We start from the raw sequence: 24191 nt of genomic DNA on the forward strand, positions 1-24191 counted from the left end.
TTTTCCTAGAGATTGATTACCTTTAGGCAAAAAGGGAGCATGAAAGCACACCATGTGTGCATGTGAGGGTAATTAACTAAAATCACCTAGAGATAGGATTGGTTTGCTTGCTTGGTTACCTAAACTCTAAGCTTTATGCATTTAGGGGTAAAGGATTGAGACCTATCCGGTAATTGAATTTGTCTTTAGGTAGTTAGCTCTAGACTTATCCGGTTAAAGTTAATAAAATGAAAGGGGTTTAAGCCTTAGTAGTCCTATCCGGATGCTAAGAGGGTAGTTGGACAATTACCTTTGCATCATTCATATTCAATTGCTTTAATGCTTGCAAGGGAGGCAAAAGGTGAAACCCGATGCCCTAACTCCCATCCATTTGATAACAACTTGTTTAGTTTAGCTTAGTTATTATTACTTGCTTTCATTGTTTCAATTTGAATAGAGACCAATCTCAAAATCAAAATCAAATCTCTACACACCATCTTGCACATACTCACCATGAACTTTGGTTCACTTGTGAGCCTTTGTTTGTGATTGTACATTTGCATATTCTTCTAGTTTTTCGTTAGGTTTTCCCTAGCTAGGAAACGATTTACCAATTCTCGTGGGTTCAACATCCTTACTTAATCCCCTATTCTATAACTTGTATATCTTGCACTTGAGGGTGGCTTCAATGCTAACAATATTGGCATTTGGATCACACACACACACATTTACTCAAACTAATAAGGGATCTTAGTGTTTTCTTACGATTCAAACATGTGTTACCAATAATTAGTATTAATATAACATGCATGATAAAACTAATATAGATAATAGTCTTAGCTCAATAACAAATATATCGAGTGTACGCAAGAAATACGAACTAAGGTATTTTGGTAAGTTCACTTGAATTCTAATATTTCAAGAAAAATTATCTATCTTGTAAGTATGGTATTTGGTGTCATTGGCTTCTAAAAGGAAATGTTTAGAAGATATTTGGGTTACTTCTAAGTCTAAGAAACCTTAGAGTGATCTATATTCTATAGTGATATTAAGTTTTGGGTTATTAAAATAGGTACTGTTGGTCTTCATAGCAGCGGTGGTACTGGTGTTTTCAATGCATTTGAAGATGTTTACGACGGTGGTAGGCATGATGACAGAGTCCATTGGCTTGTTGACGATGGGATTGCAACTAGGGTTTGGACCCCTTTGCTGCTGCTTTTGGGCTTAAGAATTTGTACTTGAACCCTGTTTTAATTCAGGCTATATCTTTAATTACTTGGCCTGCAGCTAGTTGGATTGTTGGGCCTCTTATTTTTATTTTCTTTTAGTTTAGCCTAGGGAAAGCCCCCTCTATGTAGGGTGATTCTTTGGGAACATGAATAAATTTGGGAAGGGTCTTGACTATGTTCGGAGTCTTCCCTGTAATGTCAGGTTACTTCATTACTTGGAGCTTCACTCTAGGGTTGCATTATGTTAGATTGCTTTAGGGTTTTTACTTTAGAGTTTTATTTCATGGCTGAATATTGTCGTAGCCCGGTTGTTCAAGTGAGTCATTTGTAATGTAACCTTCATTTACTATTAATGGATTGATCCCCTCTTTGATTAAAAAAAAAAAGTTCATTTGAAATGCTTTAAGCATAATTGTTAATAGTCTCCAACAATATTTCATGCACTTCAAATTGACAGTGTGTCGCATGTCTGATACGCTACAACAACGGCCAATAACTTGAAAAGACACAGACATGGACACGTTTGTCTTCGAAACTAAGACTCCTGCAATACATACGGTGTTGATTATTAGCTTACACATCAGAATAAGGTCATTTTTTAAAAATTCATTTAATAGCTTTTTTATATCAATTAGTTAAAGAATAATAGTTCAAACTTGAACCCCTCAGATTATTAAATGTATTGAAAGATCTCTCGCACCATAGATTTACATCGCCTTAAGCCTTCAAATCGCAAGGCGATCTTGGTTATGCTTCGATTATTGTCCCCAAAAAAAAGTTGTGCTTCGAACTGTCATTGTAGCTCCTCTGCCAAAAAAAAAAAAAGAACTGTCATTGTAGCTCATTTGTCCACATTTACTGTATCATGTTCTTATTAACCCTGACAAATAATAATTATTAGTCGAGATCCTTCACAAATTCACAGCTCTGGCCCATACCTTTGAAAGACTAGAATTAGTAAAAGAGGACCTTTCAATTAATTTTGCGTTGATTGTACGGTGCCTTTGCATAAATAATTTAAAACGAATTTACTAAACAAGCAAGGTCCCGTAGCTCAGTTGGTTAGAGCGTTGGTCTTATGAGCCGAAGGTCGCGGGTTCGAGCCCCGCCGGGACCATAGTTTCCGACTTTTTGAATTAAAAAGTTAAAGTTTTTTATGGGTTTCTGAACTGTAAATTTTCCTGGGAGACCAAAACTTCCAACTCATCCATCAGATGATTCAGATCATCAGCCAAATTAACTGACTGATTGAAAGAATTGGGATCCCAATTTTCCGTTCTCCGAGGAATCTGTGGGGCATTTCTGAAGCAAATTAGTCAAGAAATGTACTCTTTTAAGAATTAATTGCTTCCAGAGAAATGTACTCTTAAGAATTGCAACTTTTCTTCAACTTTCTTTGCACGTAGCTTGTCTTGCTTTGGTTTCTTTGAGTGGTACTTGTCATGAGGAGCACATGTACATACATGTTCCAATGCCTACCTCAGAAAACAGAAACATCATTGTAATCCGGAATTAATCTTGAAGCATAAGTACCTTTCGAGACATTTCCACAGGTGTTTCTTGTCTTGATTTCTCTTTAAAATTTTCCTGAACTATCCCTCTGTCTTTCAAGTTCCAACTTTCTTTGCATATAGGTTGTTTTGCTTTTAGGGGTACTCGGCTTGAGGAGCACACATGTACATGTTACAATACCTAGCTTTCAAAACCTAAGAGCATCTAGTAGAGATATCCTGAAAGGTTGATCAGGTAGCTAGCTTGTTAATGTTACATATTAGCTAGGGTTAGCTACGTACCCATGATCGCTAGCTCCGGATAGTATTCACTAGACTCTTCTTCTGTTTCATTGATGCGTCTGAAATAAAGAATCTGTCATTAATTCATATATATATGACGGAGATGTCTATCAATCATTCAGTTTAACCATCCTCATCATAGTAATCACCAAGTAAAACTAGATTTTCCTGGGTTGGCTGTTTTAAAATCCATTGCTGCCCAACACTTGGATTGTAATCAGAGAAACTATAGCATAAACTTCTGTTTGCATGACACAGCTAGATGTGTTGCTGCAGGAAGCCTGAATTAGTATATAGGGGTTCTTGCTATGTATGCTGTAAATTTGTGATGATGACCTTTTTCTTCTCTGTGGCTTATGTTACCATCATAAAAACATATGGCTTTGCGGTCTGCGAATTGCAGTACAGTTGTTGGATTTTCATTCTATAAGCATCTTGACAGTACTTTAAGAAGTACTACTTGGCCATTACTGGTCAAATGGCCCTTGAATGTATTGACATCTAACCAATAACCCTGTTTATTCAGCTTTCATCGTAAAGTTAATTTGCTTTCGTAGCATTCGTGTCTAAACTTTGATTAACCAAACTAACAACGCCTGAAACTAAAATGGTTATCCAAAGAAACTAGGAAGTAACAGGCAAAGTTAGCAAAGCCTATTCCAACCAGGTAAGCTAGCTAATTCATTTCTATCAACGAAGAAAATGCTACTATAAGCCTATTACAAATTTACAAGAGCACTTCAAGCCAATTTGTGAGTGTCCTGATTGCCCCCATCTACCAGCAAGGTTTAATCAAGTCGTTTACTGGGAAATACAGCTGAGAATGAAATCGACAAAATCGACCTAATAAAGCTAAGTTACCTGTCATCATCCCACTATTTTCAGATGGGAACTCCACAGCAGCTTATGGCTTTCGAATGTACAAAAATTATATTTTCATGCGTTCTGGTTTTGTACGTTTGTGGTTGGTGTGAGTTTATGATGTGTATATAATTAAATACCTAATGAATTTCCGTTTTTAATGCTCACCCGTGCAACATTCATATACCCTTCTGTGTGTCCTTAGGCTCTGATGGACAATGCTCAACTCAATCATGTGAATTCTATAATTTCTAATTAGATTTCTTAATGCTACATTAACAAAAGAATAAGAAAAGGCTATGCAATGTGGGGTTGATGATGGGCTGAAAAGAAGCCACCATGCAGGGGAAAAGATGAGCTCTCATCTTACAATACTAATCAGATAACATATTACATTCACCACTGTATAATTAACTTGTCACTTAAAAATGAAAAATGTATTGATTATTCATCATTGTCAAACTTATATTAGATAATTAATCTCGAATCTTCATTTTTTTTTTGTCTTCAACCCTCTTCACAACCTCATAATGTAGCTCAATATTCTTTTGCACGCTCCACTAAAATACCAGCAATCGTAACGAAAATGTCACCATCTCAATCTCAATCTCAATGGAAGCTCTAGATGCTTTTTATCTTGGAGGTATGGGGAGGGAAAAATAAAGAAGAAACAAAGTAGTTTCCAGCTACTCACTCCTAAAGATTTTTATGAGCAAGAGGAGAGCACTGAGATTTACAGGAGGGATTGTAGGGGACCATAGACAGATGGGCAAGTACTAGTAGTTATTGGTGGTATCTATCCATCTGTTCTGTGTATGTATTGTATTCCCCATAATTGAGTATTTATGTTGTTCTTGTTCATGCCTCTACCGGCCTCCTCCTCCTGGAGCAGATGACTCGGCCCCAGTTGCTCTCTCTCTCTCTCTCTCTCTCTCTCTCTCTCTCCCCCTCCCTGTACTCATTACAGATCTCATACAGAGTTACAGACCATGACCCTTAGATTCTTTCAAAATCTGATCTTATAGGTCAAACAATCAAAGTAATTTCCAGATTTACAGCCTCTTCCAAGTCATTTTCCAAAAAAATACAAAAGCCTCTTTCTTCCTATAGATATGCAGGCAGCAAAATAAAGATGTAGGGCAATGGTTGAACTAACTGGAGCCAGATGAATAAATTCTATATCTCTACCAGTAAAATGGGGTTCAGGTTGGGTTTGTTGACAGTGATTCTTCTTCTTCTTCTTCTACAAGTCAACAACATTCAGACAGGACCATCTTCACTGACACTATATTGGGTAAAATGGGTTCTGAAGATTTCACTTTGACTGCAATATCAAAAGAGAAAAGGAAACCATGCTTTTTTCAGTTGGGAAATTTCCTAATTTTGCAGATTGGGAAAACTTAACTTGAGGGGGTTGTGACTTGTGAGCTACTGGTCTGCTCAATCTCCAACAATATCTACTGTTTATGGAAAATGACTTTTAGTTTGACTCCATAAACCAGACCAGAGCTTTGATAGAGATCGATACATTCTCTTTCAATTTTTTTATGTAGGTTTGAGCTACCGGGCTTGACCCTTTTCAGTGAAAAGTTTAGTAAATAACAAAAACAATCACAAATAGGGACCCTAAAATCTCTCTTTCACCCACATCACAAAAAATTTGCTATTTCTAAGTCAGTCGGGGAAGAAGCCCCCATCTATTTTTCTCTCATATTTGGAACAAAGGAAGAACAAAGACCTTTCAAATCAAACTATAAAAACTCTACAAGTTCCATATTTGGTGATCTTATAGGGTTGTTTTAAGTATTCAAAACAATATTAAATATGAAGATTCTGGTTGGAGGAATGAAATTAAAGCACAAAAGTTTCATTAAACTCTAGAAATGAACACAGAACAAACAACAGCATAGTACCCTTTTCAGTGAAAAGTTTAGTAAATAACAAAAACAATAACAAATAGGGACCCTAAAATCTCTCTTTCACCCACATCACAAAAAATTTGCTATTTCTAAGTCAGTCGGGGAAGAAGCCCCTATCTATTTTTCTCTCATATTTGGAACAAAGACCTTTCAAATCAAACTATAAAAACTCTACATGCAAGTTCCATATTTGGTGATCTTATAGGGTTGTTTTAAGTATTCAAAACAATATTAAATATGAAGATTCTGGTTGGAGGAATGAAATTAAAGCACAAAAGTTTCATTAAACTCTAGAAATGAACATATAACAAACAACAGCATAGTAGTCTCGAGCTAAAAGCCAGAAACACAAAACAAACCCAACAAAAACTAAGCAGAGTTTAAGCTTTAAGAGCTCAACTCAAACAAGGAAACATAGCTACAACAACATAACAAAAGCAACTGATGAAACAGAAGGTAAGATAAACGAACCGAGGGAACGGAAGAAAACCCGAAAACGAACACAGATTTCTTCTTCCCAAGGTCTACATAGTACACACGCCATTGAAATCGAAGTGACCGGGAAATCTTCTCTCTAGCTTTGTGAATTCGCATCAACAGCTATCTCCTTTATCATCCTCTGGAAGATAGAATAAGCCTGAAATAAAAAAATCAAGCAAACAAATAAACAAATGTGTAAAATTGTTGCTAAATAAGGAAACTCGGATTAGAAGAATAATTGAACGAAACCTTCCAAAGATAGTACCTTTGAGAGTGAGAGAGAAGTTCAGTGTTTCGATTCAATGGCGAGAATTGGAGGAAGCAGAGGACGGCTTGTCTGAGATACCGTCGTGCTCCCCCTCGCCCTGGATTCGTGCCGGAATGTGGAAGCCGGGGAATCCGCCGGAGGCGAATCCCATGCCGGAAATGGAAGACTGTTGATGATGGTTATGGATTGACGGCGCCATCTGATGTTGATGGTCCGAAAGGTCGTTGTGGTCGATCCAGGCATGAACCGAAGGCGTGTTACTGGACTGAAGGGGTCCCCTCTGTGAAGAAAAGAACTGGTTTTGGCCGAACAAGAACGGCTGCAGAGTCGACGACTGCGACTGAGTCTGCGGTTGCAAGTTGAACGTAAACTCAACTCCACCACCGCCGCTGTTGTTGTTGCTATCACCACCCGCATTGTTCCAAGCCACCATTCTCTGGAACCTGTTGAGCTCCGCCTGCTGCTGCTGCTGTTGCTGGTGGTGCTCTGTCCACGTGGCGGCGGAGCTATCAAACCCGAGATGGTTTGGTGTAAGAAAAGCTTGCTCATTTTCGTGATGGGTCTGGTGCTGATGAGCTTGGTGGTGGTGGTGGAGAAGAATTGGGTCTTGGAAAGACTGGAGAGACAGTCGCAGATCTTGGCTCTGGCTGCTGGTTCTGGACAGCAAATCCGGCGGGTAGCTGGCGGGGTGAAACGACTGCGTTTCGGCCGCCGTCGCCGCACCCATTGGGAAGAAAGACTTGATAGTATCTGCAATTGAGTCCGAGTCCATCGACGGCGGCAGAAAATTCGAGCTGTTCTGATTCACCAGCTCCGCCACTCCGCTGCTACCCACCATTGTGCCTCGCCGATTAGCAGACAAAGAACTCGGAGCCTCCACCATCGAGAAATGGAGGCTCGCGTTCTGCGTGTCCTGCGCGGCGGATATCGGCACCGTTGGAGAAGATGTTGTCTGAACAGAAATTGAGTTCGGGTTCCACGGCGGCAGCTCGTCGAGCTCGTCTATTGCGGCCTTGGCTTTCTTGATGAGCCAATCGACGGCCTTGCTGGGCCGGTCGTATCCGAGCCGGTCCTGCACGTCGTAGAATTGAATGGCGGTGTGCGCGGCCAGCCGGACGCGGCGGTCCCTGGGGCCTTTGGCGGTGCAGACCTTGCTGTGGCGGTCCTTGCGGCCGGTGGCCTTTAGAATGTGGCCTCGAGCCTCCACGATCTCGCTGGTGGTGGAGGAAGAAGCAGTCCTTATCCCCAAACCCAATCGAGAAGCAGCGGAGGACGACGTCGTTGCGCGGTGGTGGAGGTTGTTGTGGCTCTCCCCCATTTTTCTTCCTGCATATTCGATGGTGGGTTCTCCGAAAGCGGTGGTTGAAGTAGAAGAATGAGGGTACTGGAAATGGTAATGGCTCCCTTGAGGATCCAGAGTCAAGGACCTGTGAGTTTCCTTTTCCAGCTTTTAATGGAACAGTAGCAGCAGCGGGAGGAGTAGTACTAGACCTAGACTTATTTTTAGCTACAACAAGAATGAACTTTTGCTTATTGGGTTTCTGAATCTCTACTTTCCCAGCTCTCAATTTGCCTAATGCTTTTTCTGATGTTGATGATGATGATCTCCAGCTGGTGTTCTGGGATTTCTGAAACCTGCAGATAGCAAAAGGCTCTGCCATTCAATAGTTTCAGTTCCATATCACACAAAACAAAACCACCACCAGAAGCCAAAGCTGGGCTTAGAGAAGAAGAAGAGAGAAGGCCAAACCAGCTCTGTCGCCAGGCTAGGCTAACCCATCACACAAGTTTTGGGTGTACTTTTGATGATGGCTCAGCTTCAGCTCTGGCACGTACTTTCACCAAATAAGAAGTCTGGTTAACATGTTATGGAAATGAGTTACTATCTCTCTCTTTCGATCTCTCACTGTGCTGCCCCCAGTTCAAAGCTGAGCAGGCAAACCCAGACAGACAGAAACCCAAATCCCAATTTCAAAAATCAAACTAAGCCGTGTTGGAAAAAATTTCAATCTTTGAGAGAGAAAGCAGAGAGAAGGGCAGAATAGGAAATGGAAGAGACAAGAGAGAGAGAGAAATACTTCGTTGGCCTATAGGAGAGGTTGATGATGCCAGTGGTAAGGGTGGCAGTGTTTGGTCAGAAAGAGGATTAAAGATCTCTGTGATCTCATCATATCATTGCGTCTGTCTCTCTTTGTAACTATTATCTAAACAACAAGACGCTAAGTCCAGTAGAGAACTGGGTTCAGTAACAAACTAATTTACCCAAACTCCATGTCCGTAACTCAATCCAAGCCCCTCTCTCTCTCTCTCTCTCTCTCTGCGCGCTTTAAGTTTTAACCCCAAACCCCAAAGCATGAAGTAAACTAAGGTTCTGGGTTTTACTTGGGGGATAGAGGTTAGAACCGTTGGGGTTTTGGTTTGGAGCTAGCTGGCTGGCTGAAAAGGGGAGAGAGAGTAGACTAGTCTGCAAATAAGGATGCTATGGGTAGAGATTAGATCCTTTGGTTATATATTATATGCCACCACTGACCACCCACGCCTTTCGAAAGTGGCCCCACCACCCGTCGCCGTCGTCTCTCTGCCTTCGCTTGAAAGAAACAACGTCATCTTTTCTTTTCTCTCATTTTCCCTTCTGTCTTTTTCACGCTTCTTCTTCTATTTCCTTTTTTCAGACCACCTTTTTTTCTCTCATTTACATGGCATTTTTGGGACCTGTCTTTCCTCTACTTTCTTTTCCTTTTCTTTTTTCTTGTTAATGTCCGCAAATAATTCTTTTTATTCTAAGATGAACTTTTCTCATTAACATGAAAAAAAAAAAAAAAAATTATTACAACTAGAACAATACAAGGTAAAAGTCCAAAAGCCACACGAAGTCTAGTTCTAACTAAACACACACTCCATCTAGTGTGGGATTTACTTGTGGAGTTTTTTTTTTTTTTTTTTTTTTAATCAGATAAACAACTCAAATGCTACAATTAGTTTTTCATGAGTCGAACTCACAACCTCTTATTTACGAATGAGAGACTATACCACTAAACCAAATAGTATTGGACTATTTAGTGTTGTTTTTTGGTGATCACTTGGTTTTTTTTTTTTAGCATTGATTTAAAAGAGTTAAATGTGTCAAGTACCACATTATCAATTATATTGTCGATATTTAAAAAAAAATAATAGAATGGTCCTTGTTAGATATTGCTGAAACTAAATGACATTTAAGTTACATATTGTATTTCACCATAGATTTAGGAATTTTTTGTCAGCGTCTTTGCCTACTCTAGTATATCTTTCATCAATCTTTTGATGGTCCTCGTATTTTTTCTCTATGTATACAAACTAATATCCAAATTTCTCTTCATTTTTTATCATGACTGATATTTATAAGTTTCAAAAATTTATGAATAATTACCCTTATTAAAAAAAAAAATTATGTTTCCACCACTGCCTCCAACCAAACTTTTCAATGTCCACACCAAAAGAGCTCAAATAAGGTTAGCTCCAAATGCTGTTGCTACATATTTGCCTGCTTGATTTTTTTTTTGACATTAATGGTGTATCTTAGTTTTGTGTGCTTGATTTTTACATTAATGGTTTCTCCTAGACTCCTAGTTTTGACAAGTAACTACCAACCCCAGTGAATGTCATCAACAGCCTTGGGCATTGCCCTTTACATAGCATCTACCTAGCGGCCTATGCATGTTAATTGGCTGCAAGTAATAATTTCCATCTTTATGCCAACTCAGAACGACCTTACATAACTAAATATGGGTTAACCTATAGAATGAGGGCTATAACCTGGAAATCATTTTGGTCTACTTTTACGATGCTTATTATGAATTAAGTTGATGATACACATCTGAAAATGACTGCTCATATATGCACTTTTCTTTTTTGTTCTATACCCCTCTTTCCTTCTGGGGTCATCTCTAGCTACTCTATTCCATTCCATATTAACTTATTGCCTAGCCAGCTTGCTGGGTACTACAGCCTTTGCTCTTGGCCTCTTGCTTAATGTAACCCTAACTAATGATGCGGGAAGCGTGAACTAACCTCGTGCTGGTTACTATTGCATTGTTTTTGTATTCATTGTTTTTGGATCTGAATGCTCACTTGAAGAGAACAGTTGTCACTGAAGGTCTTGTTTCTCCATTTTTGTCAATGTCTGGTATGCACGAACTAGCTTTAGTTGCTTACCCTATGTGTTGGTTCAATCATCAATTAATGCCCTAATTCCCCCCCAAAAAAAAACATGCAAAAGAGGAGAAATAATGTGAAGGAAGGAGGGATAGCAGAGGTGCTTATTCTACATCCTCCGTCTTTCATTGTTATTGATTTGTATAACTAATTGTCCCATCACAATTTCTCAGGATTGTAACTACCATTAAAAGTAGGTGAAATTACTTAGAGTTGTGACTCTTTCTGTCACATCTTTAAGAGGTGAGTCGTAATATATAATTTTACTCATTTATATGTGTCATTTTTCCCTAAAAAAAAATAATAAGTAAATTTTCAATCTAGTATTTGGACAAATAAAAACGTTCATTGGTCAATAGGGATGGCAAAAATCCCTATCGGATAAGGTACCCATCAGGTATTCGACCCTAATGGGGAGAAATTCGGGGAAAATCGGGTAAACGGGGATGGGGATCCCCAATATTCGACTTCTGAAATCGGGTATGGAGCGGGGATGATATTTTAATCCCCATCCCCATACCCACCCAATAAGAATTATCTGGAAAATATATATATATATATATATTTATTTATTTATTTATTATATTTTTGATATTATTTATAAGTAAATATCTATGTAAACTTCATCTTTTTGTCAATATTTAAATTATGTTAATAAATATGTTCAAAAAAAGGAAGATTCTTTTAAAAAGATCTTTATCAACATGTTAATTTTCCTTGATTGAAATAAGAAATTTATTTTATTTTGATGTTTGATTTTAACTTCATATTTTAAAATCCATAATTATTTGTATAAATTTTTATATAATAAATTAGTAATATTGTTAACGGGAATTAAGGCGGGTACGGGAACCTAATCCCTAATGAGGACGGGGAATCTCCAGTATCTTATTACGGGGATTGGGGAGGGTAAGGGGATGGAGAATGAAGTCGGATATAGGGATGGTAATTTAATCCCCTTACTCCACCCTCCCCATTGCCATCCCTACTGGTCAAAACAAAAAATTCATTTAATGTGTAAAAAATGTCTTTGTCTATTATGAAAGTTGTCTTCCTAATATAGACCATCCATGCCTAATTGACTTACTAGAAAGATTCTCTAGTTGCATTATATAGGAGTTGTGAATACCTTCAACATCTTACATAATTCGTAGTCATTACTTCTAGCAAGTCATGGAACCTTTGAAATGTTCAATTTTTCCTGGTGTGGTTGTCAAGAGTCTCAAGACTCATGCCCAAACCATACACATCATGTGTGCTTTCTGAGACATTCCTCAGAACTAATATTAAGGAAAATTTTTAACAAGGTCATTTATGAATAGGGTCTATCTTAAGACTTTGGATGCCTAGTGTGAAAATTTAACAAAGGCTTTCATTGCATAATGACTTTTTTTTATCGATATAAAAGTATAAATACAATAATGCAAATGTTATGACATAGTCATTTAATAATTTAAATATAATTATCCTCGAACAACTAACCAAGATACTCTGTACTGCAGTTAAATGTGTTCTGTCCTCAGGAGTGTTGTCTACAGCCTTGAACTTCACTCATGTTAAGCTTATTCTGAAGGTAAATGAGCCTAAGGACATGACTGAGCTGTGACCTATTGCCTTGTGTAATGTGTTATATCGTATTTGTTCCAAAGTGGTCACCAACAGATTGAAACGGATTTTAGAGTCGGTAATTTCTCCGCTCCAAAGTGCATTTGTTCTAAGGCGGCTAATTTCTGATAATACTTTCGTAGCTACTGAAGTAGCGCATTTTCTAATAATACTTTCGTAGCTACTGAAGTAGCGCATTTTCTGCATACAAATAGGCGTGGAGAGGATGATCACTTTTTTCTCAAATTGGATATCAGTAAAGCATATGACAGGTTGGAGTGGACTTTCGTGAAATGTGAACTTCTAAAGCTAGGCTTTGCAGTCGATTGGGTGGAATGGATTATGATAACGTTGACTACAGTTAGTTATTCTTTCCTGGTAAATGGGGAAGTATGTGGTTTTGTCAGTGTTGGGTTTCCAACCCATGAGTCTTTCCTAAGACAATTATCTTAGAGTATGAGAATTGTTGACCCAGGAGGTTTTGAATTCCTACTGATGAATGGAGTTCCAATGAGGAAGGAAAATCCTTATTGATGTAGGATTACCTGTAATCCTTGTTGATTATAGAGAAGGAGAAGGCATAATTGTCTACCACCAATAGGAATAGGTTTTCCTAGATGGTGAAGAAAGCTGATATCCTTATGGCTATATAAGGAGGGGTTCTGCTCTTGGTTTTTCATCATAGAGACAGAGAGCAAAGTGTATTCCATTCTCGGAGTTAGAGAGTGAGAGAGGGAAAAGAAGAGAAAGATAGGAAGAGAAGAGAGAGTCCTTATTTTCTTATTCTTTCTGGTTGTACCCATTATAAATATAGTGGAAGATTGTTTTTCTGCCCGGTGGACATAGGCAACAGTTTTGTTGAACCACCTTAAATCTGTGTTCTAGTGCTCGTATCTCTGTGGTTGTTTCTCTTGGTGTGCTGTGTCTATTTGTGTTTTCGACTTCACATATTGACTGATTCTCAACAAGTGGTATCAGAGCTTAGGCTCGTCTGGAAATTCAAGGTTTGATTTGGCAGGTTCGGTGTTGTCAGAATGGAAGGAACAAATAGCACGATGGTCAAACTCACTCACACGAATTGGGTGACGTGGACACCAAGAATGAAGGAAAGTTGCGAAACTTTCATGGTGACCGTAAGTAATTCTGCGTCTGATGGTGTACTTTCTATGGATACCGTTAAGGATAACATGCTTAACGATGAAACAAGAAGGAAAGCTATAGGCATAGACAATGGACAAGGAAAGCTCCTTGTCACAATGGGTAAAGACAAGAATTCAGGTCGAGGGTTTAGTGGCAAGTGTCACTATTGTGGCAATTCGGGCCACATGAAGCGGATGTGTCGAAAGTGGATATTCGAGATGCCATTCTAAGTTTGTAATCACTAATTGATTTAATGAAATTCCTTTCAAAAAAAAAAACTAACCAAGATACTTTTTTTTTTGGATTAAATACTTGTTACTCCTCAAACTTTTCCATGAAAAACAGTTTAGTCCATCGCCTTTTAAATTAAACTAGATAGTCCTTATTCTCTTTAATTCTCACACAAAAGGTCCACAGCATGTCTAAAATGACTATTATACCCTCACTTCCTCTTTTTTTATCTCTCTCTCTCTCTCTCTACTGCTCGGTCGGCGAGGTCCTTGGCCACAGAAGGGTCGCCGTCGCGGCTCAAATCACTACTCCATCACTCAAATCACTATTCCACTTTCTTCCACCACCGAACCAAAATGTTTCCAGATTATCGACTTTCTTCCCTTGTCAATTTTCGAATTTAAAATCCAATTCGGTCGCATTCTCTTCATCGTCACCACCCCTTCGATTTGATCTTCTTATTTCCTAAATCAAAGCTCCCATCGCTGTTCTGGTTTTGATAATCTGTCTCAGTCGAATGTGCAAGTTGATTGAGACGGTGGCAGCGGGCTATTCGCCGATCTCACCTAACCGGAAGAGAGAACACAAATTGGTAGCCGTAGATGGATTTATAGCCATTTTCGAACCCCAATTCTTGATCAAGAAAATTGAATACCCATATGGCAATTTTGACTGAAAAGAAGGCGAAGTTGAATACCCAGATGATGAATTTGACTGAAAGAAGGCTCAGATTTTGATCGGCTTGTTGCTTGGAGTGCTGAGAGAGAGAAGCAGAAAAAATAAGAAATAAAAAGAGAGAGAAAATAGAAAAAGAGAGAAAATAATAAATAAATAAAAAAGAAAAAAAGATGAAGTGAGGGGTATAATAGACATTTTGGACTTATCGTGTGAGAATTAGAGAGAATAAAGACTATCCAGTTTAATTTAAAAGGCGAGGGACTAAACTGTTTTTCAGGGAAAAGTTTGAAGAGTAACAAGTATTTAATCCTTCTTTTTTTTGAATGAATATAATGTCGGTATATTAATAAACTCAAGCCAAAATGGGTCATTACATATCCTCCTTCTACCGACCTGGGATAGATAATGAGTTTGTGGTAACACCACAGTGATATATAAATTAGGTTCACTCATTTGACGGTTCCATGCTCACTTATTAAAGAAAGCCTCCTATAAACTATGTAACACAAAGACACAATAAATAGGCAAAGTAAAAAAAAACTTAAATAAAAATCAGCCCCAAACCCACTCCCTAGGAATCCTAAGATGAGGCCCAAAGGCTCTATCCCCGACCCAAAGAGAGCAAGCCATCCCAATAAGCAAGCTTGACTGCAGCCATGACTCGCCACATCACATCACGTCTCCCGCCCAGACCAAACGGTGTCACCACAACCATCATGCCCGGACTGCATCCTAGTCAGAAGACGACATATGAGCCTCCCTGACATAGCCATCACCCAGAACAAAAGACGATCATCATCAACCTGTAAAACCCGATCAAATCTAGTCGGAACCAGACCACCGCCGGCAGCAAGAGATAGAGGCCATTTCCAAGCCAAAAATGAAGGATCGAAAAACTGAACTCTCGTATGGCTCTATCCTCCATTTGTAGATATGTGGTGTTCGAGCAGCACCTCATAATTTCTTGACAACGAAAGCCGTTCTTGAGGCCATCATGCACAAACTTGGTGTGGAGATCGACCATTGAAGGTCAGAGTTAGAGTTGATAGGATCCATCGATGTTGAGAGCCAAGCCAAAGAGGTCTAGGGTTTAAGGACAGCGACGCTGTGTGCATGGGAAGGTTTTTTATTTATCAAAACTAACCAAGATACTAAGAAAGTTTAAAAAAATGTTAAATATGAGATTATAAAGTTTCGAATGAGTAGTATTTTCTAGACAAGGTAAAATTAAGAATACCAAATAAAAAAGATGTCTCTCTCTCTCTCAAACCCTAGCCGTGTCGTCTATTCTTTGAGTCGATGAGTATGGAGTTTGCATCTTTTGCTGCCCTCATCTTAGTGATCGAACTCATTTGTGTGGTCTTCAATATCTCCTCACAAAACCATGTTTGGAATTTTGGCTTTTGTCCCTCTTTTTGGTTGTGGCAGACTTTGTCCATGACCATCATGATTCATGGCCTGCAACTTTGTGTCTTGTTCCTTCACTCTCTTGTTGTGAAATATACGGGACAGAATTCCTGTAAAATTAAAACATAGAATAATATGGTAATATCTTGGGAAATAAGAATAATTATATAGATAAGAAAATAAAATAAAGTAAGAAAATAATATAATATATAGGTTTTTATATAGAAAAACTTATCGAGTCGAGGCGTGCAAGCGCATTGTCCTTAGAGAAGATTCGTCCCCTACTGCACAGGGTTGAATGACGAACTTCCCCCAAGATACAACAACTCTTCGAGCTCCGTCGTGCAGCCCCATTAAACTTTAATCACCCGTGCACTTAAAATTGTGCATATTTAAAATAGATATATGTATAATCTGGAAGATGACTTTAGGTGGATAGGCTGTTGTGCTAGAGTGGTTGCATGATTGTGGAGTGCCTTTTCTTCTCACGATATCCCTCATATGTATCTGACCATCTCGACATTTCATATCCGACAATATGTCCAACAACACATGCCTTCCAACCATATGTCTTCCAACTCTAGCCATGTACCCTTATATAGGCCACACTTACCATGACAATCAATAGCCTCATTAACCATATAACAGTCAAATAGTAATCATATATTTAAAACATAAAACCGTTAAACCATAAATAGAGAAATAAACACAAAATGAAAATAACCCCAGAAATAAATAATGAAATAAATAAAATACATTTTAATTTTAAATCATAAAATTTCCAACATCTCTTTGGTGACTGCCGTTCTTGGAGTTATCGGTGCCATTTTTTGGTTTTATACTTTGAAATTGTGCAAAGGGATGAGGGTCTCATCCCCTTGGTGGTCATGGTGGTGGAGTAGATTTCATGGTTGGTCTGGTTTGCTTGCAGGGGTTGTCGTTGGTCTTGTCATTGGATTAAGTGCTCCAAGGTACGTTCTTAATTTTAAGGTTGTCATTGCAGACTTTGATAATGAGAACATGAGGTGCAAATTGATGTTAAGGTGTGAATCATGGCGGCAAGATTCATAATGTTATGGCGGTTGATGTGGTTGACGGCAGCAAGATTGCCAATGTCGAAAGCAAAAGTGGTGGCCTAGCGATACTGTTGCCTATGGGCCCTAGGATTGATGTAATGGTCTTGCGGAGTTTCTGTTGGGTTTTCAATTTTTCTTTTTTATTTAAGGTTTTTAAGCTTATAGGAACATTTAGGGATACCGCTTCTGTGTAGGGTGGTGCTTCGGAAACATGAATAAATTAGGGTTAGTTCTTGAGTTGTTTTAGAGCTCTCCCTAGTAGTGTTAGGTTACTGGTTACTTTGAACTTATTCTCATGATGATGTTACAATAGATTACTTTAGGGTTCTCTAGATGCTTATTTACTTTAGGATTCTTTCGTAGCTTAATTTTTGGGTGAGACATTGTGTAACATAATTTACTTTTACTCTTTAATGGATTGACACCCATCTTCCTTGAAAATAAAAAAATCCAAGTACATTTATGAAGATAAAGAACTCACATCTATATTGAATAGATCAACAATCACATGCTCAAAAAAACAAAAATAATTATAGAGTAAACAAGAATAAGAACAATCGTAATTAGTTTGTAGTAGACAAAGAGTTGTTTATGTAACCGACCTGATTTTAAAAAAAAAAAAAACAGAGATAGATTTTAGTTAGTTTGCAGTAGATAATGCATTTGTTTCTGTAACCGACCTAAATATTGTTTAGTCCCTGAAGTATGCCTTCGTCTTCGTTTGAGTCCCTGTCTTTCTAATTTAATCCCAAAAGTCCCTGTACTCAAAATTTTCAGTCCAACTGGTCAATTCCCTCCATTTCCTTCGGTTGCCTGCTGACATGCCAGTTTTCTACTTGCCAACTCAACGCCATGTAAGACACCCATTTTGTAAAGTGATGAGAATGCCCCTGCTTCAATTTCTTACAAAATTTCCTCTGCCTTCTTTCTTATCTTCTTTCTCCCTCTATCTGCATGAAGATGTATGTAGAACAGTAACCCAAAATGAATTGAGCTGGATAATCGTTTGCATAGGTCCCAAGATGATCTCTAGAGAAAAATCAATGAAAAAAAAACATAATATATAAGAGTGAGTTTGGGAATTGGGAAGTGGGAATTAGGGAACTGTACATACATAGCACTTGCCGGCCATAATCAGCACTTATACTTAACCATGTCACCTTGTCGGAATGACTTCAACGGTGTAACCCCTGGAAACACAGTAAGACAACCTTCACCGGAAAGCCAACTCCAGGCCGAAATATGCCTCAACGCGCCGACACGCGCCACCCGAAGTTGTCTCTGCAGAAAGGACCAAAACTCAGCAAACTGAAGTATAGTCCCACATCGAAAACAAGAGTGAGGTAACTCACTATTTCAAGTATAAAAGGTCTAATCCTCTCTCTTCATTCATTACGCATTTAATAGCTATCTACCGCTACATTTGTCAATATAAGTACATCGTCTAACTTTAGCATCGGAGGAGCGAAGACCGCCAACCGCGGTCTCTCCTCTTAACGCTGTTGTATTTCTCTTGACAGATTAGCGGGATTTCGTGAACTCTATACACATCAGAAGATTGGACCCCGGTCCACGTTATCGGAAGCCGACATCATATGGCGGTATTCTGAGCATTAACATTGGCGCCGTCTGTGGGAATTTCACAATGCTGGGAAGGCGAAACCTGTCTTTCATCTTCTGTATTTTTCCCCACGACATGATAGAGGAAGGTTTGTCTACTCCAACGCCATCACTGAGGACCCACGAAAAGTTTGTAGGTCCGGAACTTTGACATTCCTCCCTAATCTCAATCCCGTCATCACTTTGGCCTGAGGCGCCGACACTTTCTTCGCTACTGTCGGATACCTCTTCTTCCCTAGTATGGCGAACAAATTGGTGTTCCTCTTTTCGTTGGGATGCCATAGGTGGCGGAGAAATGGTTCGCAGAGGGACAATATCTAGCGGTTCCTCCAAGCTGCCTCCTGTAGAAGTAGGACGACGCAACGAATCAATAAAACCCCTCTCCGACTAATTAAGCGACGACACGTCCGATTCTTCACTACTTGAGATATCGATAACGGCCGGCATGCCCCACAACACTCTAAACCTAGAGGTTAAAAGTCAAGTTAGATCTAAACCTACCCTATGCCATTAACCACAAGAACTCATTCAAGAACACAATCACTCCAAAATCCCAGAAACCCTCAAACCCTCAAACACAAAACAACAAACATATCTTTTCGGTACAAACGGAGCAAGTGCATTCACACAAGGCAGACCAAAACAAGAACACAAAAACCCAGAAACATAGAACATACCTTGATTCCGCAAAAAACAGAAGATGTAGAGCAGCGAAAACGCAAAACGAAGGACGATCTCGATCTCTCTTCCTTTGCTCAAGATTTTATCCTTGCCGCTTCACCAGATCTTCCCTCTCTTCCTCCACTCAAACAAAAAACTCCTCTCTGGTTCGTTTTCGGATTCTCTCTCTCTAGCACTTTCTCAGCAAGGAAGACGAAGAAAGCAAAAGGAAGTGCAGTGAAGGCAACACCACTTCGTTTCCCCCTTAAATACAAACTCTGTCGACAAATCTCAACCGTTGCCAAAAAAGTATCCGCCCGCCATGATTGCGCCACGTGCCCCCACTAACAGAGACGACACCTCGGTAAAAATGACATGATCATAAATGCAACATTTATGATGAAATGACAACAGCTGCGCAATGACGTTTCCGCGCACGCCATCCCTGTCCACATGTCACTAACCTTATCAGAAGATCATGCAAAATCTGACCAAATAACCCCAAATTTCAAAAAATCGCCGCCATAGTTAATTCTCTCCCGCCAAGTAGCTTCATCCTCTGCTAAGTAGCCTTATCCTCCGCTAAGTAGCCTTATCCTCTGCTAAGAACCCTCATCCTCCGCTACACATCGCCAGATAACGAATCAATTATCCGCCACAACTTAAAGGTTACCGCTAACAAAGTTATTTCACTGCTAACACTTATCTTGCCTAAAAAAGCTTGCAAGACGCATATACCAACTCTTTTACTGACAACTACAGACCAACATGTCTCCAACATCGTTACTTCCGCTAACAATCAACAGTCGCTCTACCCGACACAATTTACATTTAGCGGAACATACCGAACCATGGATATCCCATTTATTATATGTACACCGGCCTCAACGAGGCGGTGCAGTCAAGTTCTTCTCCTCCGGGAAAGGGTAAGGGAACCGTTAACATAGCTTAAGGCAGCCATTGATCCGGTCATTAACTTCCCGACATTAAGGCACCGAAAGAGTGGGATCGCTACCCACCGCCTCATGCTGTCAATCAGCTCCCCTCAACAAACAGTCATCCGACCAAACGGAGGTATTTCTTAGCCGGGGAGTGGGGGACTCCCTAGAGAGCCTAGCAGGGGCCCACCCGAAATGGCAAAAGCGCTCGCTCAGACAAAATCCATGGTTGAAGACGCACTCTCACTGATTACGCCCGACATGTAACTGAAGGTTCCGCCTCAGTTGTGGTAACTCCCCAACCAATAAATCCCTCCTTGACTGGGGGACTTGTACATACATAGCACTTGCCGGCCATAATCAGCACTTATATTTAACCATGTCACCTTGTCGAAATGACTTCAACGGTGTAACCCCTGGAAACACAGCAAGACAACCTTCACCGGAAAGCCAACTCCAGGCCGAAATATGCCTCAACGCGCCAACACGCGCCACCCAAAGTTGTCTCTTCATAAAGGACCAAAACTTAGCAAACTGAAGTATATCAGTCCCACATCGAAAACAAGAGTGAGGTAACTCACTATTTCACGTATAAAAGGTCCACTCCTCTCTCTTCATTCATTACGCATTTAATAGCTATCTACCGCTACATTTGTCAATATAAGTACATCGTCTAACTTTAGCATCGGAGGAGCGAAGACCGCCAACCGCGGTCTCTCCTCTTGACGCCGTTGTATTTCTCTTGACAGATTAGCGGGATTTCGTGAACTCTATACACATCGGAAGATTGGACCCCGGTCCACGTTATCGGAAGCCGACATTATATGGCGGTATTCTGAGCATTAATAGGAATGTATTTTAGCAAGCGGAGATCAGCAATGGTGTGTGGAAGCTTGAGTTTACCGCAATCGGTGGCAGGCATGGTCAAGTAGACACAGAGGAGGCCAAAGGAGAATATGAAGAAGACAGAGAGAGCAGCAACAACCTCCCAGCGCGTGAGGGGTAACCGCTCCGACTTGGGCTTCTTGTCGGTGGACCAATCATCCTCCTGCTCCTCCTCCTTGGCATTCTCTTCATCTCTCAGCCCCATCAGGTTTCTCGGGCCGCCATCATTACGAAGAAATAAAAACAAAACAACAAACAAATCCAACTCTCTCTATACCAAACCCAGAAATGAAATCTCAAAAATTTCTCACTCTGTATCAACCAAAACCACTACCAATCAAAACCCTGAAAAATCCAAATCACCAAAACTCACAAATTAAACACAAAACCCACAAAAATTGAACAAACCAAAAAACTGAGGCCGAAGCCCCAGAAGGCAGCGACCTCATTCTCCACAGCGGCTCTGGCTCCGATTATGACTACAATGGTAACGACATCAGCAACACGTCGTTCCAGAAAAACCCCGGTGCTTCCAACACCACCTATGTCGACTAGTGAAAATCAGATTGACTTGGATTTGGGTTTGGGTAACAAACAGATTGATTTGGATGTGGGTAATCTGAATCAAATCCTCAACCCCAAATCACCATATCCGAACAAGACCTTAGGGTTTTGGGAAAATCCGAGGATGTTTTTGGATGGTGAGCTTGGTAGTGGTGGTGGAGAGCTCGGTGGTGGTGGATTTTGGTTGTAAAGAAAAAAAGGAAACGAGACTGAAAGAAATTAAAAACAAAAAAAAGAGAAAGAAGCAAGAACAGGGGTATTCTCGTCACTTTACAAATCCGTGTCTTACGTCACTTCTACCTCCTCCTATATTCTATTTCTCTATTCTATCTCTCTCTTATTCTCTAGGTTATAACACGTTATCAACACGCTTTTGCTCTTATTTCTTTTTCTCCTTAAACTCCATGATGATTCGCAAGCAAGTCTTATGGTGCAACATAGTTACCTATGAGTCTATGACCAAGGCTAATGATCTATGAGTTTTTCCCTCATTCTCAACGAATTGCTTAACATAGATATCTTCTTTTCAAAAAAAAAAAAAAAAAAAATTGTTCAAGTAAATCCAGAATATGTGTCTGACCCAAACTCTAGGTTACTTGACCTTGACGTTTATGATCGACCACAAACACATCATTGTTTCGATCTAATCCAATTCCTCTAGGAATCGGAATTCTTGGAAACGACTACGCTCAGAAATCCATAATTTCTTGGAAGCGACTACGCTCAGAAATTTTTATTGTTTTCGTGGTAGCCTTTTCGCTCCAAAACTAACCCTAATCTTTTGTTGTTTTTCATGATGAGTAACCTGAACAAGTTGAATTTTGTTCCAATAGAGACAACAGGCGCAAGATACCACAAGTGGGTCCGTGATGTGCGTCAGCATCTTAAGGCTGATGGGATCCTGGATACGATTTAAGAGCCACGTCAGAACGTGCTTACTCCTCAACAAGTTGCCGCTTTTGAAGTGAATAGAGCTACTAGAGAGGCAAACAAAGCTAAAGCCATAATTCCCATGACAAGGTACATGAATGACGTGCTCCAGAATGAGTACCTCAATTAGGAGAACCCTAGAAAGCTATGGGTAGAACTCGAGCAGCGTTTTGGCAACGTTCGTGACTCCCTACTTCCAGATTTAGTAGTGAGATGGCATAGTCTCCGCTTCTGTGACTTCAAGTCCGTACTTGACTAAAATTCGGAAGCCCTTCGTATCAAGTCTTTGATGGAGTTCTGTGGCAAGACCATCACTGATACGATGTTGATCGATAAGACTCTCTCTACCTTCCCAGTCTCTGCACTGACGATTGCAAAGAATTATCGGATTGATGTAAATGCAGGATGCATCACAAGGTTTTATGAGCTTATTGGTGCCATGAACGTAGCTGAGAAGCACGACAATATCCTTATGAAGAACTATAACTCTAGACCCATGGGAATCAAGTCTATTCTGGAGTTTAATTATAGTTGCGCCCCCAAGGGAGGATGCAAAGAGAGAAACCCTAAGACTAGAGATGATTTTGGATGTTCTGGTCCATATTCTCGCCCCAAAGAGGAAGAAAACCGCCAAGATAGGCGTACACGAAACCGTGGAGGTCAACGTGTGAAGAGAGAGAGAGGTCAAGCCTCCAGCTATGGTGGTGACATCACCAAGGAAAGAAGCCGTCCCCAACGCGCACTTGAAGCTCCTCGATCAAGGGAACCTGACCACAAAGATGCCTGTCTTCGGTATGGAGCATTCGGACATTGGGCCAAAGCATGTAAAGCATCCCAGAATGTTGCAAACGCTTACAAGAAGTACCATGAAGCAATGGAAGCAAATTACATGGAGCAAGAAGATCAAGAGGACGATCTCGCTCTTAGGGTGGAAGACTTCAAGGGCCAAGAGACTGGCGATTTTGATTAAGTCTTTTTATTTTCCAAGAGATGTAGGCAATTGCCATATTATGTTTGTAGTAGATGCCAATGGTTTAGTCTTTCTTCAAAGTAGGCTCACCCAAAGTATGTGTGATGTCTAGGAAGGTTTTGAGATTAGTGGTACTTAAGCGAGCCTTGCTCCACCGACATCCCTCTACTCACCTGGTTACATTTATTTTGGAGTTACCGAAAGAAGTTAGACGACTGCCATTGTTTTGCATTAGCTAGTTTATTGGATTAGATTTTCTTTGGCTAAAGAGACAATGATGTAATTTCGTTTGGCTTATTAATAAAAGTTGAGTTCTTTTCATTATGACTCATTTTAATTACGAGCTTTTCTTTTAGGAATGGATTCTAAAGAACTACAATGTCTTGCGGATAGTGCGACTACGCACACCATTCTCCGCTATAGGCAATTATTCTTGGAGATGTTGCCTACATATTCCTCTGTCACTACGATGGCTGGGCCATCAGGTTTAGTTCAAGGACATGGAATGACCCAATTCCTCTTGCCAAATGGCACCTTGATAAATGTCGTAGAAGCTCTCTACGCTCCTAAGGCAAATCGAACCTTATTGAGCTTTAAAGATATCAGAGCCAATGGATTCCATGCGGAAACGCATACTGAGAACATAAAAGAGTTCCTTTGCATTACCTCTAATGATTGTGGATGAAAGCGCATCTTAGAGAAGCTTATGTGTCAATGCAGTGGACTTTATGTCACTACAATTCGACCTATTGAATCCAATAATGTGA

General features: G+C 39.9%; 1 protein-coding gene and 1 non-coding gene across 2 annotated transcripts; one reads left to right on the plus strand and one right to left on the minus strand.

Annotated features, from left to right (window-relative positions):
- Nucleotides 1-2251: 2251 nt before the first annotated feature.
- TRNAI-UAU (transfer RNA isoleucine (anticodon UAU)) lies at nucleotides 2252-2325 on the plus strand. Its single transcript has one exon. It is a non-coding gene; the product is annotated as a tRNA-Ile (tRNA).
- Nucleotides 2326-6040: 3715 nt separating this feature from the next.
- Nucleotides 6041-9006, minus strand: LOC133728135 (transcription factor TCP4-like). The gene is made up of 2 exons (XM_062155546.1): nucleotides 6527-9006; nucleotides 6041-6418 (listed from the first exon to the last, which is right to left on the minus strand). Exon 1 carries the CDS (start codon nucleotides 7845-7847, stop codon nucleotides 6561-6563), a length of 1287 nt encoding a protein of 428 aa, XP_062011530.1. The 5' UTR covers nucleotides 7848-9006; the 3' UTR covers nucleotides 6041-6418; nucleotides 6527-6560.
- Nucleotides 9007-24191: the final 15185 nt, after the last annotated feature.

The sequence above is a fragment of the Rosa rugosa genome, chromosome 2, assembly GCF_958449725.1.
Source record: "Rosa rugosa chromosome 2, drRosRugo1.1, whole genome shotgun sequence".
Classification (NCBI taxonomy): Eukaryota; Viridiplantae; Streptophyta; class Magnoliopsida; order Rosales; family Rosaceae; genus Rosa; species Rosa rugosa.